Below are 12,882 nucleotides of genomic sequence, written 5' to 3'. Positions count from 1 at the left end.
AAGTTGGTATGTCTGCTTCTATTGAAGCCTTCTATAGAAGGCTTGCCAGCAGAAAGAGCATTCTAATTGTTCCACTTCTTACTGATATGTAAGCAGTCCAAGTCTTGTGAATAACCTGAAATGGTAAGTGGTAAACTGCCAGAGATTAAAAAAAAAACAATTATTTGAAAAACTGAAAAATCACATATATTTCAGAGATATAACAAAATTAAGCTTTGGAAATGTATACAAACAATTTGTACAGGTGAACCAACCTATAAACCCCTCTGTATAAAAGCAGTGTTATTATTTCCTTTGGAGAATATTTGGACAATTTTGCAGTGCAGGATGTAGTATATTGTTATCATTATGACAAGAGAAATGTACTTAACAAAGGAAGATCAACCATTGCAACCTGTAAAAGTATAGAACTTTCCTGTAAAGAAATTGCAAAGAAAGGTGTTGGTAGTAGTTTCCTACACCACATGCAAACTGGAGGAAATGTTGACATAAACAGGTCTGAGAAAATAAAAAAGAATCAGATGACAAGTTTCTGAGAGTCAACAGCATGAATTATGTACAGCTCACAGGATAATGCCTTCAAACCCATCTTAACACTGGTCAAAGTAAACAAGTCTCAGTTTCAACTGAGAAGAGAAGGTTTGTAAAGTCAAGTGATACTAAGGAACCATTGCTAAAATGTCAAAATAAGAAAAATGTGACTTACCTAGTGTGTACAGCACTGCCAGTGGACTACTGAGGAATGGTATGTCTTATGTACTGATGGATAAAGATTTTAAATATTTGGTTCATCATGCAGAGTTTTTGTATGCTTACGAATAGGTGATGGTTTTTCAGTGTGTGACAACAACTGTCAAACATGGAGGAGACAGTGTGATGGTCGGGTTATTTGCTGGATTCAGAGTCAACAATTTCCAGAGATTGACTGGCTCCCTGAACCAAAAGGGCTTCCACAGCATATTGCAATGGATTAAAAAAACTATGGATTCAAAAACTACATTTATTCATTGCAGTAGTATTGTTTCCCAGATATTACTTAAGACCATTTGATTGGCTTTAGATTTTTAAGGATTAACACACAAGCAAATTGCTGAACTGAATAACTAAAAACATTTGTGTGTGTGTGTGTGTGTGTGTGTGTGTGTGTGTGTGTGTGTGTGTGTCGTGTGTGTATAAGGGTAATACAGACAAAAATTTTTTACTAAACAATTAGTGCCAGGGAGGAGCCTTACATTTTAGTTTGTGAAGTGTAATGAGTTGTGATGACTTTGGCTTCATGGACTTTCTCTCTAAACTAAGAACCCTACCTGGAGAACTTGTGCTTAAAATACCAGCTGTGGACTAAATAATAGGAGGGGGCTATTTGAGTATAGATATTAAATGATTACACATGGTCTTATAATTGTATTACACATACAACTGATTGCAGTAGTACTGCCATTTGTTTTAAGTGGGACACATTTATTTCCACCACAGCCTCAGGAATTTTCTTTTAAGTCGAAATATAGCCAAAGCCATAAGCATATCTCAAACACTTGGTTTGTTTGTATTTTTGAAAATCTTACAATCTTACAACAACAGAGAATCTTTGATTAAAAGGTACAGTTCCTGAAGAACTTTCTGCTGTGTCCTCCCCGTTATTACATTTCAAATATGGATTCACCTAGGCTATCTGTTTCCTAGGCCAGACTCTGTGTCTTGACTACTGTTGCTGGGAAGTGTCCTAATAAATATACCTCACAGTTACATCCACCTTTCACTGACTGCTACATGCTACGTTAAATGACACATGTTCTGGTAAAATTATTCTGAATATACCATGAGGCAAGGATGTTAAATAGTTCAATTGGAATGAAAGCATATGTGATCTGAAAAACATGCTAAAGATTTTAAAGTACAATCAAACAGAAAGCTTGGTAGGATATTATTGCACCAGAAAAATAACTTACTGTAGCACTCATGCCGAATGGTATTTTAAGCAATAGTAAAAAGTCAAAATGGTCATCTTGATTTTTGGTCCTTCTAATGAACTTCTCATTAATTGATATATTGTGAGCAGATAAGTAATTGGACAGTCACACAATTTTTGTTGTTTTGTCTCTGTTCTCAAATTTCTCTGTTCCCTTATTTTAAAGTGCAGAATATTGGTCTTAATTCATGGTTATTTAGATCATAGACATACCCATTTCAGGAAACCACAAATAAAAGCTGATCTTAAAAGAAATTAATGGTCATATTTCATACTTGGTTATAAATCCAAAGACACATAGACCTCACGATTGGCATTGTGCTAGTGAAACTGTCAGGCCTTCAATGCCGTAATTTTCAGGGCAAGCCTGTTTGAGGACCCTTCAAACTTCAGTAAGTGAATTCTTGCTCAATGCCATTTGGGTAGGGTGATTTGGCCAGGCAAGAAAAATTTACTTGTTGGCAATGAAAACAAAACCACACAGTTGTTCTAGTAGTATGTTTGAGGTAATTGTCCTGAGGCAAAGTGAAGTCCCATCCACTTAGTTTTCCAAGGCAGTTGGTTGGATCAGTTAAGATGCTTCTATATACTTAAGTGTTCATCATGCTGTTGCTGCTAGCAGTCATATCATCAGTAAAGTCTAATCAGCAAACAGCCTGGCAGCCTCACATGCCCATGCCAGCATTTCACAGATATACACGCAACTCTTTGGTTATTTGCAGACTACATTATAACTTAAGAGTGCTCATTGGTCCATTAATATTATAAAATGTGCCTGATTTTGGGTTTTGTAAACATATAAAATGTTTAATTAAGCAGTCTCTCTGAAGTCTTTAATATTCTTTAACATAGAAATAAAAACACTAGAAGAACAAAATTTTAATTTTGGCAGACAAACCCCATGACCCAAGAAATGAAAATGAAATATTAGTTTAAGTTTAATTTTTGAATATAATTTAATTATCCAAATATTAAAATTGTATGACTCAAAAAAAAAAACCTGGGAAGCATTGATGTTAGGGACCTGGAAGTGTGAAGTGGTTGGTAAATGCTAAATTAATATTTTTCTTTACATTATGATAATACTTTAACACAAAGAGAAATTTCAAAGGCAAAATAAAAATGATTGGATAGAAAGTAGAAAAGTGCAAAGGATTAAGCACAGTCTTGGAATCATCTAGAAATGACAAACATCATTGTACATTACAATATATCTACCCCTTAACCCTGAAAAAGCCTGAGGGAGAGTGTGCTTTTCACATGGCTACAAAAACAGCAAACATTTCGCAACACCTCTGCAGTCACAATGTAACACATAGCACCAAAACATGCCCATGTACAGCAAGTGTGCATGCTGCAGTTGTAATTCTAGACTTGGGCACTGGACTTACACTGGATAAACAAATAAAAAAAAGAGTGCACCTTCCAAAAGTTTTCGACATTGTCCTGTAAATGTGCTGAACCAATAATATGGCTGGAGACCACATCCCAATAATACTGAAAGCTAATAGTAATGCACCCTTCCAATGGTGCCAGTGCCTGTGCCCAAGAGGTCTGGCTGTCCATTCCTCCAGATCTCCCTGATGATCCTCTCCCGCTCTTCCAGGCGTTGGGCACGCTCCAGCTCCTCGGCTGAAGTGAACACATTTACACTACCGTCCGGTGTGCTTTGGTGGTTGCCCATGGGCATCTCTGTGGTGGTGGGGGGAACTAGGGCCTCCACATCCACCACATCCTCATTATCATCATCATCATCATCATCATCACTCTCTTCGTCCTCCTCATCCTCACAAAACTCTTTCAGCTGTTTGTTCTCTGGGGTGGTGGGGCTAGGCTTGGTCTGAGGCTTGCAGGAAATTCGGATGACTAACAGGCACAGAGTGAGCACAAGGCCAAAACACACACCAATGACAAAGTAGAGGCCAAAGCTCTCAGGATTAGCTGAAAAGGAGAACCATATACATTACAACCTAGGTGGTATGATTTCACCACAAAACAAATACAAATACAAACATGCAGTGATTAATATAAACAGTTATCAGGTTTGAAAATAACCTTTTATGTGAGCATATGCAGCAATGCTGTTACTCAGAAGGTCCATTTCTTTCTTTTTCACATCCATCCTGGCTTAGTCCTGAGTTTTCACACCTATTAAATCAAAACACAGAAAGTAGAAAGTAGAAACATGTGTATTGTCATTATGATCATTGTGCACAGTGCAGGACCTTGTGTGTTTCTCATGGATACTTGCAGACTTATAGTTACTAATTCCACTGCCAGACTATGCAGCACCAACACAATGCATTTTCTCTCTTGAGTACAGCTCCACCCTTACTTTTTATATAAGCCTAAAGGGGCATTTCTGTTCTGTTTCATAGCTCTGCTTTGCACAGAACATTTAGCAATAGACATCCCACATGTGTTGGAAGCTGTGGGAGTAGTCCATTAACCACTGGTAGGACAAAGTGACATGGTACATCTAACTTTTCCCATAGCACAGTTTACAGTGCAGCCAGCACATGTGAGCCTTTTTTTTTTTTAGGTCATGGGGTCATTTTTATCAGTAGCGAAGGAACACCATTTCCTTTACAAATGATTACTTTTGTTGGCTCGATAAGCCTCTATTTGTACACACTACTAGATGATCATCTTTAATTACCTGTTTAATTTAATTGTGTTTTTTATCATGTCCAGACAATGACTCTATCTTACTGTACACTCCCAGGGAAGTCTCAAGTTTCCAAAAAAACCCCAAAACAAACAAACAAAAAAAAGCCAAGCCACATCCTCATGTCCTATATAAGTGGGTGAATGCCTGGAAAAATGAATGATGATTTTAGCTCATTGAAGTCAGTATGTCCCTGTTCCTTTCCCAGCTCTATGAAAGGAATCCTGGGTCCAGTCCAAGCAAACTGCTAGACTGCGTCACAGGAAATGCAGCAGCCTCAGGTCATGGTAAAGCATTTAATAGAGGGATAGCAAACACTTTGCTTCTGGGTCGTAACCATACTTCCTGTGCACCCCTCCAGTCCCCTAGCCCACCCCATCTATCAGCGTCACAATGCTCTTCCTGCTGACTTTGGCCTATCCCACTGTACTCACTATTGTTCCCAGCACACAAGACATCATTGCAACTAGGTAAATTGGAGCAAAGGAGCAATACTCAGTTTACTATGGAGACGACTACCTCATCAGTTGGTAACACGTAAATGAACTGCTGTTACATGAATAAGAAACTGCTGTTACATTTATACACTTATGGTTATTATTTTTACAAAACATAGAAAACAAACTCAGAATACCTTTACAACTTAGTATAACATATTGCAGTGTTTGTACAATTAATTGCATCTATTTGTCCCTTGATTTTTATTGTATTTTGATAAATTGTGTTTTTATGTTATCAAGTGACACAAAATCAGTTAAATAATCATCAACATGCACATTATCTTACCATAGAAACTGAGCTCCTTAGAGTATGTTCATAATACACTGGACACTTTGGTTGAATTGTACCTTTTACACTGTGGATTTGCTGCTCTAGACTTTGAGTGACTCAGGCCTTTGGCTGGACAAAGATAAGAGCAAACATGAAAAGATATACGTCAGACCACATCATGTCCAAACCCAGTAAGGCATCTGTAATACAAAGAAATGACTGGCGGGTGCACTGGATACGGCTAGTACATTACATCAGTGGCTCAAACTGAAGCACTGACAAGCTCAATCTAATTATTTTGTTCTATTCATATAAATGTACAATAAAGGTAGGAATATTTCAGAATGAATTAAAACACAATTAATGAAAAGGCTTACTGGGGACCTTTTAAGCCAGGTAATTAATAATAGTGCGCATTGTACCTTTTTGGTACAATTAAGAAACCAAAACAATGCATGTGAACTGCATCCCAGTCACCAGAAACCTGAACAAAAGTGTGGTGGGTTTTGTGAAAAATGCACTTCAGCAGGAGTTTCATAAGTTCTGTCTTGGAGGTGCCAATAGACGTTAGTTCAGCAGAAGTCTCTTGCTGTGCTTTACTGATTTGGATCCTGCTGACTCGTAGTAGCCCTTTTGCTCCAGATCACTGGATGGAAGCAAGAGCCAGAGGTCACTATTGCAGCACTTTTCCTCATGACAGACCATTGGGGAGAGAGAGACTGCCAGGTAACAGGATCCAAGTGCATCCTACCACTAGACTTCCGCCCTTTGGAAACACTTTAACTAGCATGGTCAGCAAAGCCATAATATATAATCAAAACCTACAATATATAATAAAAAAGAGCATAAGGTGCACATAATAACAACTTTTTTCCCCTCTTTTTTCTTTTTACTGTGCAAAGTCTTAGTATCAGACAATCGAGCAATGCCGAGGAATCTATAAACGAAAGAAAATGGTAGCCTGGTTTAAAACCTTGTTTAAAACCTAAAATCTAAACACCCTTGCCGAGTTGTTGTGTTTGTAGTTTGTTTTTCCCTTTAAGTGAAAATTATTAACAGGTTATTGTCAACTCTGTGAGTCAAGACTTTCAACTATGTGACTCAAGTAAAGTTGTGTATTTTCCCATATATTACCTTATTTTCATGTCCTCAGCAGACTCTCTCACAAGCTTTCACAAATGTTTGAGGATTTAAACACATTCTAAGGATTGATTTATGCCTTGTGTTCTAAGGATACACTTAATATTTCCAAAAAGTCTCAAAATCTCAAAGACACTGAAAAATGTACTAGCTCAACAATTTCTACTGTTGTGACAATGACAGCCTCTTCCTGCATTAGTGCTCTTGGCAAACTTTTATTCTTTAAGCTATATTCATGAATATTAAGATACAAACATTAAACATTTAAATTTATTCAATGTAGAAATAGAATGTATGGAGAACAAATAAGTATGAAAAAACGTTTTAATTCTTTATTTTAAGTTTGTCCATGGAGACCAGAGGATTATCACTGTTCAAACCACTTCTAAGACAAACAATGCATGAGGCTAGAAAAAGTCAGATTCGTTTTGGCTGCTGGAGTGGTTACTTTGTGTTTGAAATGAGGAGCTTCAGGGAAAGTGCAGGGACTGTCATATCATATCATAGATGATATTTCTGTTCCTTTACACAATGAGAGGACAACAACAGCATTTCCTTCCCCTGGGTTTACTTCTGTCTGCTAGGACTATCTGAGGCCTAAGAACAACTCCAGTATATTGTGAAGTGCATTTGTCGTTTGCTCAGGCTTGTTTGGACTCTGTGATCCTCAGTTGCTTATTAGGTTGTCTATAGGAATAAGGAAGTGAAATAAATGATTTGGTAGCCATAAAAAGCAATTTAAGACAGCCTTCCTCCTATAAACCACAAGACAGGAGCCTCTCTTTTACAGAAGAGGCTCAACCATTCAACCATTGCTACACAGGAGGGTTCCTCAGGACCAGGCATGGGTTTTGGTGGCTGATGTATCTTTTAAATCTTAAATTTGATTGCATTATTGTATTTATTTTGCTGGATTCCATGTTGCAAACAAATGTGACCAGGGACTTTAGCTTGACTATGGGCACATCAAAAGTCATATCAGCTAAAAATCATATGGCTAATGTATTGCAAGTGGAAAGACAATTATATTAAATATACCATAGAGCACAATAGAATACCATAAAATACATTCTATTATTGTATTTAAACATTCCATTATCATATCATTAATCTTTGGTCTTTGAGCACTACTGTTGGCAAACATTTTGCAAAAATGCTGACAGTGCTGCATGTATGCCAGGATGAAGTCTCCAATGGCTCATGCAAGCCAACCAGGATCACCTGATTGGCAAGTCTGGAGGCACTTCAGTCAGTGAGAAAGAAGCAGCATAATGGAAGTTCAAGCTTTTCCCTGAAACCACAGAAGCTCTGGGGATGACTTTCCACCTGATAAACCCAGACACATTTCTGCAGCAGAGGGACAAGTCTGACTTGCCTGTAAAAGCATTCAGGGAAGGTCCATGGTAAAGGTGTTTGGTGTATAAGTTTCATTTGAATTTTTTTTACAACAAAGAACCTTGAAAGAACATTTTATAGACATGGATTCTTTCTTTGGAGGTACTCCTGACCAGAGAGCATGGAGATCACAGAGATTGTGAAGATCACAGAGAGCACAGAGATCATGCTAAGCACAAGGTTTGCTAGTTCCTGTGGTGCATGTCCTGCCAGTGGTGCTTTTGTATTTCATTTAGAACCAGATCAAACATGTGGTTGCCATCAGATCCTTGACCTTTGCACACAAGGTGGAGCTGACCCTGAAGCTCCATGCCAGCTGGGTGAACAGACACTACACTAATACTACTTCATAACCAAATGCTTAAATATACTTCTCCAGAAATGCATTATGTGCAAGTTGACTTATACACAGCTTCCTCAATTTTTTGTCTCCTAGAATATTTAATTAAGTAGCTCCAGGCATAGTCTAATAAGGAACTGTAGTAAATCTAAATATACACACCTTTATGGCTACTGTAGGTGATAAAATATATTTATCAATGACTGCTTATTCTCAAAGGCTAACCCCTCACACTCTAAGTTGGCAGTCATCTAGCACTGAGGTACTAGTAGTAGCAGTGTGACATAATTATGGCTATAGAAGATGGTTGAGATAAAGGCTGGGGCTGAGGGTTAACATGGCCCAAGTGTGTGTTTGGTTGTAGAGAAAACATCAGTACTATGTTCATTCTGAAAAGAAAGCTTAACCCATGAGGCCCATATTCCTAATAACCACATAGACCATATCATTCATATCGTACTCCAATACATTCTGCCTTATCCACCTAAGACTACAGCCGGACCATAATCCCATCTAAATTCATAAATCACTCTATCCATGAGAATTGCTATATCAATGCATCAATCACTTTACACTATACTATTGTAGTAGTGGCTTGGCTTAGTATTCTTCAGTTTTTACAACCCTGCAGAAATTTGTTTTTCAAATATGACCTAAAACAATCCTAGATTTTCCATCAATAATGTTTTTTTCTGCTCTTTTTCCTATTACACACAACTCTTATAGCAAGGCACAAATAACCTGAACTAGATTACTTTCAAAGGATATGCAAGATGTTGCAAGGCAAACCCTAGGTGATCCTTGGTTTCCACAAATAGAATATAATCTTGCCCAAAGATCGATGTGAGCTAGCGGGCCCCTACAGACCCACATACTGGATCTATTATGTAGACCTTCATATTGCTGTCCAATGCAAAACATGTGCTTTGTCTTTCCCATGGGGGCATGGGTATCATTAACTCTGCCCCAACCATGAATATATGCTATGTACATGCAGTACACTGCTACCCTCAGACACTAGCTGCCAATATTACTTACACTGGCCAATAATGTGCTGAAAAAAGTATAGTTATAACTAATCAAACATTTTTGTATAATTGGATTATGAAATAATTTCTTGACAAATAAGACCACATATTCATTATGCAGAAAGGAAAAGTGTGAAGAAAAAAAGTGCAGGCCATGACAAATTGCATGTCCTGCTTCATCCTCAGGATCATGCCCAGTAAAAAGGTGGGTCAGGTCACAAGCTGCCTGTAAATCAGTCAAATGCCGATTTGATGAATGGTCCTCTGGTTCTTTAGGGCAACAGGCATATCACATCTAATTATAGACATGTATGCATCCCTTGTGTGTATGAAGGTGTGTATGTGTGTGTACACTAGCAAAGCTGGTGCTTTTGACAGGAATTTACACAAGTAGTTAAACATGGAAGGATTGACCTCTGGCCTACCTAAATCCACAGAGAATGTTAAGTACTAGACCAGAGACAGATAAGACAGGACTGGTGAATGACACAGGAGAGGAGGTTAGGCTAAGGGTGTTTTCATGGAGCAGATCCACCTCCACTCAGCCATCCAAAAACAAAAAGCAGATGCAGAGCTTATCTTGTCTTTCTATCAAGCAATTTATCAATCATAGCATATCAAAACAAACAGTCTTACAATCAAATTTTAAAATTGTCTAATTTGACTTAGAGTTTATTTAAGCATTATAGATTGTTATTTTAAATATTTGAACATTGTATCATAATGATTTGAAATGGCTCTGCACATAGGAGATCCTTATATACTGCTGAAGCAGGGAGTATAAATTTCTTAAGTATAAAAGCAGGACGCTCTCACCACAGTTTTCCTGATCAAATTTCTTTATCATTGACTCTAGAGGTAGAAAAAATGTAGACAGGCCAGGAGGTTTGTTTTCACTATCATACAATTTCAAATGTTTTTTAACAGCACAGAGTTATCACTGATGGGACTGGAAATTTTTTGCTCTGCCTTAATTTGGAGTAAACATAGAATACACTTTTTTTTTTTTTTTTTTTTTTTACAATTTCAACTGGTTTGACTGAAATACAATAATAAAGCTTATGAAATATTTCATATAAAATATATTTGTTTTACAGCTTACAGTCTCTATGTAAATCATGTTTGCTGTGTACTAAGCTTAGAAATAACAACAAAGAAAAGATGTGGTAACTAAAAACTTATTTAAACACTGTACCTAAGAACGGCATCTCTCATACATGTATTACTATACCAGTGGATTTATGGCATACCAAAGTTATGAATGCATTAATGTCTCCATGACATTCAAACATTATGCTGTTCCATCCAGGACAACAAATTAGCCGAGGAAAAGCATGGAGTATCCATGCTACACTACCACTAAATGTGTAAAGAATTCAACAGTCTTTCACACCATATATTCACTGCATTATGCATCCAAAGCTGATATCAACAGAAGAGATTTTCACTCACCATACAGTTACTTTATGAAAATTGTTCATAGAACATTTTTCAACAGGTTTCTGAGGTCCAAACTGATTCCACACATATATCATTCAACCCCAACACTGCAGAGTTTCTCCCAATTGCTGTTGGATACACTCCTGGATGAGCACACAATCCACTGTCTTCTCAACAGTGATCAAGCACTGTACTTAAAGTGTTTAGTTTTGTACTTCAAGAGTGCAGAGAAGTGGCAGTGATGTCTGCCAGCAGCTACAGCCCAACAGAGCCGTCTCCTTTCAAATTGTGCCTTACAAACAGCAGGAAGAGTTGTCTCGCAGTCCTCGAGGCAGTGAGCGGGAGGGAAAAAAGGGAGGAACAGCCTAAAATGGGCAGGGTTTAGGGAGAGGGGAAAAGGAAAGGGGGGGAGTCTTTCCCGTGTTGTTAAGGAAACGGTCAGGAAAAGTCAGCCCAAGACCAATTAACTAAGATTTTCCACACTGAATGAAACATGACTTTACAGGGAAGGAAAAGAACCAGTGACTAAAATGGGGATGTTCACTTTTAAATGAAAGGAATGCTCTGAATGGAAAGCTGAGACTAATTTTGTTGCTTTCAAACACTTAAAATGACATCTGTGTGAATCAAAATGAGTTAATTACATCAATAACATGCAAAATATGCAAATATACAAACATACAATTTGAACTTTACAAGATCTGCAGGATTTCATGGCCTTTATGTTTTAGTTTGATTCTAAAACTAAAACCCTATTTACATTTGTTAATCAGTGAAAGTCCACTACTGTGCTGCTAAAGATCTGAGTGCTTGTTGTTGAAACATAAATGTGAACATAAGGCATGCATAAGAAAATCATTTATTTAGTGGAATTGCCAGTCTCCAAGAGTTTAATACTTTAGGAAATCCTCTAGAGGTCCAGAAGTAATCATAGATTGACTCTGATTATATCCATCTTGAGGGCATGCAGACTATTCCCATGATGGCTATTGCTCATTCTATGCTAAATCACCCCTGGAGGATGACAGTAAATACTTTATAAAAACTGTTCATTACTTTTTATAGTGTCTAAATTGGCCCAGTGTGTGCATGTGCCCTGTGATCGACTGGCACCTTATATAGGGATGGTTCCTGCCTTGTGCCCCATGCTGGCACAAGGACAGGATCTGCCCACCTTGACCCAGAATTTAATTTAAACAGTTTAGAGGATGAATTGATCAATGAATAACTTTGTATAATAATAATAGAAAGATTTTAGTAAGTTGTACTCTGTCAAAGTCACATCTGCATTTTTGTATTTTTTGTTAGAAAAGAGTGGGAATGAAATAACATGTTAAGGTATTAATATAAGGTCCACCTGAAACATCCACATTTCTTCCTCAATATTTTCTATTCTCTGCTCTTCAGCCAGACTGTCAAAGAAAGGGAGAGGCAGCATGAGGCACACCTTCAATTTCCTCTCAGTTCTGTGAGGGGGCGTACCAAGGGAGAGCAAAGAAAATCCATGGACCTTGGAGGACTGTAAGAGTAGTGTGCTGTTTATTCAGGAAGGCATTCCTGTTTCTCTAGATCACTCCATTCATGATGACATTCTGGGCTGAATCTCTACATGGCTAGCATCTGTCTATCTGTGCACGAGGCTAATTTACTCCCATGCAGAGTGCTGAAAAGTAGTAGGGTGTGTGGGGTGGGTGAGGAGAGGCAGGCTGGAGGATGTGGGAACTGTCAGGGCTGGCTTATCTGGACTTATAACACTCCCAATGTTCCAATTTAGCACAACACAATGATTACTATAGCATTCCTTACAGCAAGATTGAGTAGTTGGATACACAGTTGTGCATTTATCATCAAAATGGGGATTTTAAACAGAAGTAAAAAGGATATTATGTTTAAAGGCTGCACAGTATCACTGTATGATAGGGCACTAAAAGATCTTATGAGTAGTGGAGATGAGAAGATATCATAGACAAGACCACACTTGTTCCTTCGTAATTCAAACCAAGGTGAAATGGTGTGGTTAAAGTTTAACTGTACAAGTATTACAAGTGATCTTGGGCCACAGTTAATATTGGTGCCATGTGAGGCAAAGAAACTAAGGAGTGCCTCTTATATAAAAGTATAATATAGCTGA

At 37.8% G+C, this 12,882-nt stretch overlaps 1 protein-coding gene across 2 annotated transcripts; it reads right to left on the bottom strand.

Moving 5' to 3' along the window:
* Positions 1–87: 87 nt before the first annotated feature.
* Positions 88–11,057, bottom strand: eva1ba (eva-1 homolog Ba (C. elegans)). Of its 2 annotated transcripts, XM_027001523.2 has the most exons (4): positions 10,764–11,057; positions 5,424–5,537; positions 4,025–4,117; positions 88–3,910 (listed from the first exon to the last, which is right to left on the bottom strand). In XM_027001523.2, exons 3-4 carry the CDS (start codon positions 4,089–4,091, stop codon positions 3,474–3,476), a joined length of 504 nt encoding a protein of 167 aa, XP_026857324.2. In that variant the 5' UTR covers positions 4,092–4,117; positions 5,424–5,537; positions 10,764–11,057; the 3' UTR covers positions 88–3,473. The 2 variants fall into 2 exon arrangements, with proteins under 2 accessions (XP_026857324.2, XP_026857325.2); XM_027001524.2 differs by lacking the exon at positions 5,424–5,537.
* Positions 11,058–12,882: the final 1,825 nt, after the last annotated feature.

This window comes from Electrophorus electricus, chromosome 10, assembly GCF_013358815.1.
Source record: "Electrophorus electricus isolate fEleEle1 chromosome 10, fEleEle1.pri, whole genome shotgun sequence".
NCBI classification, from domain to species: Eukaryota; Metazoa; Chordata; class Actinopteri; order Gymnotiformes; family Gymnotidae; genus Electrophorus; species Electrophorus electricus.
This window is presented reverse-complemented; position numbering and strand designations above follow the sequence as displayed.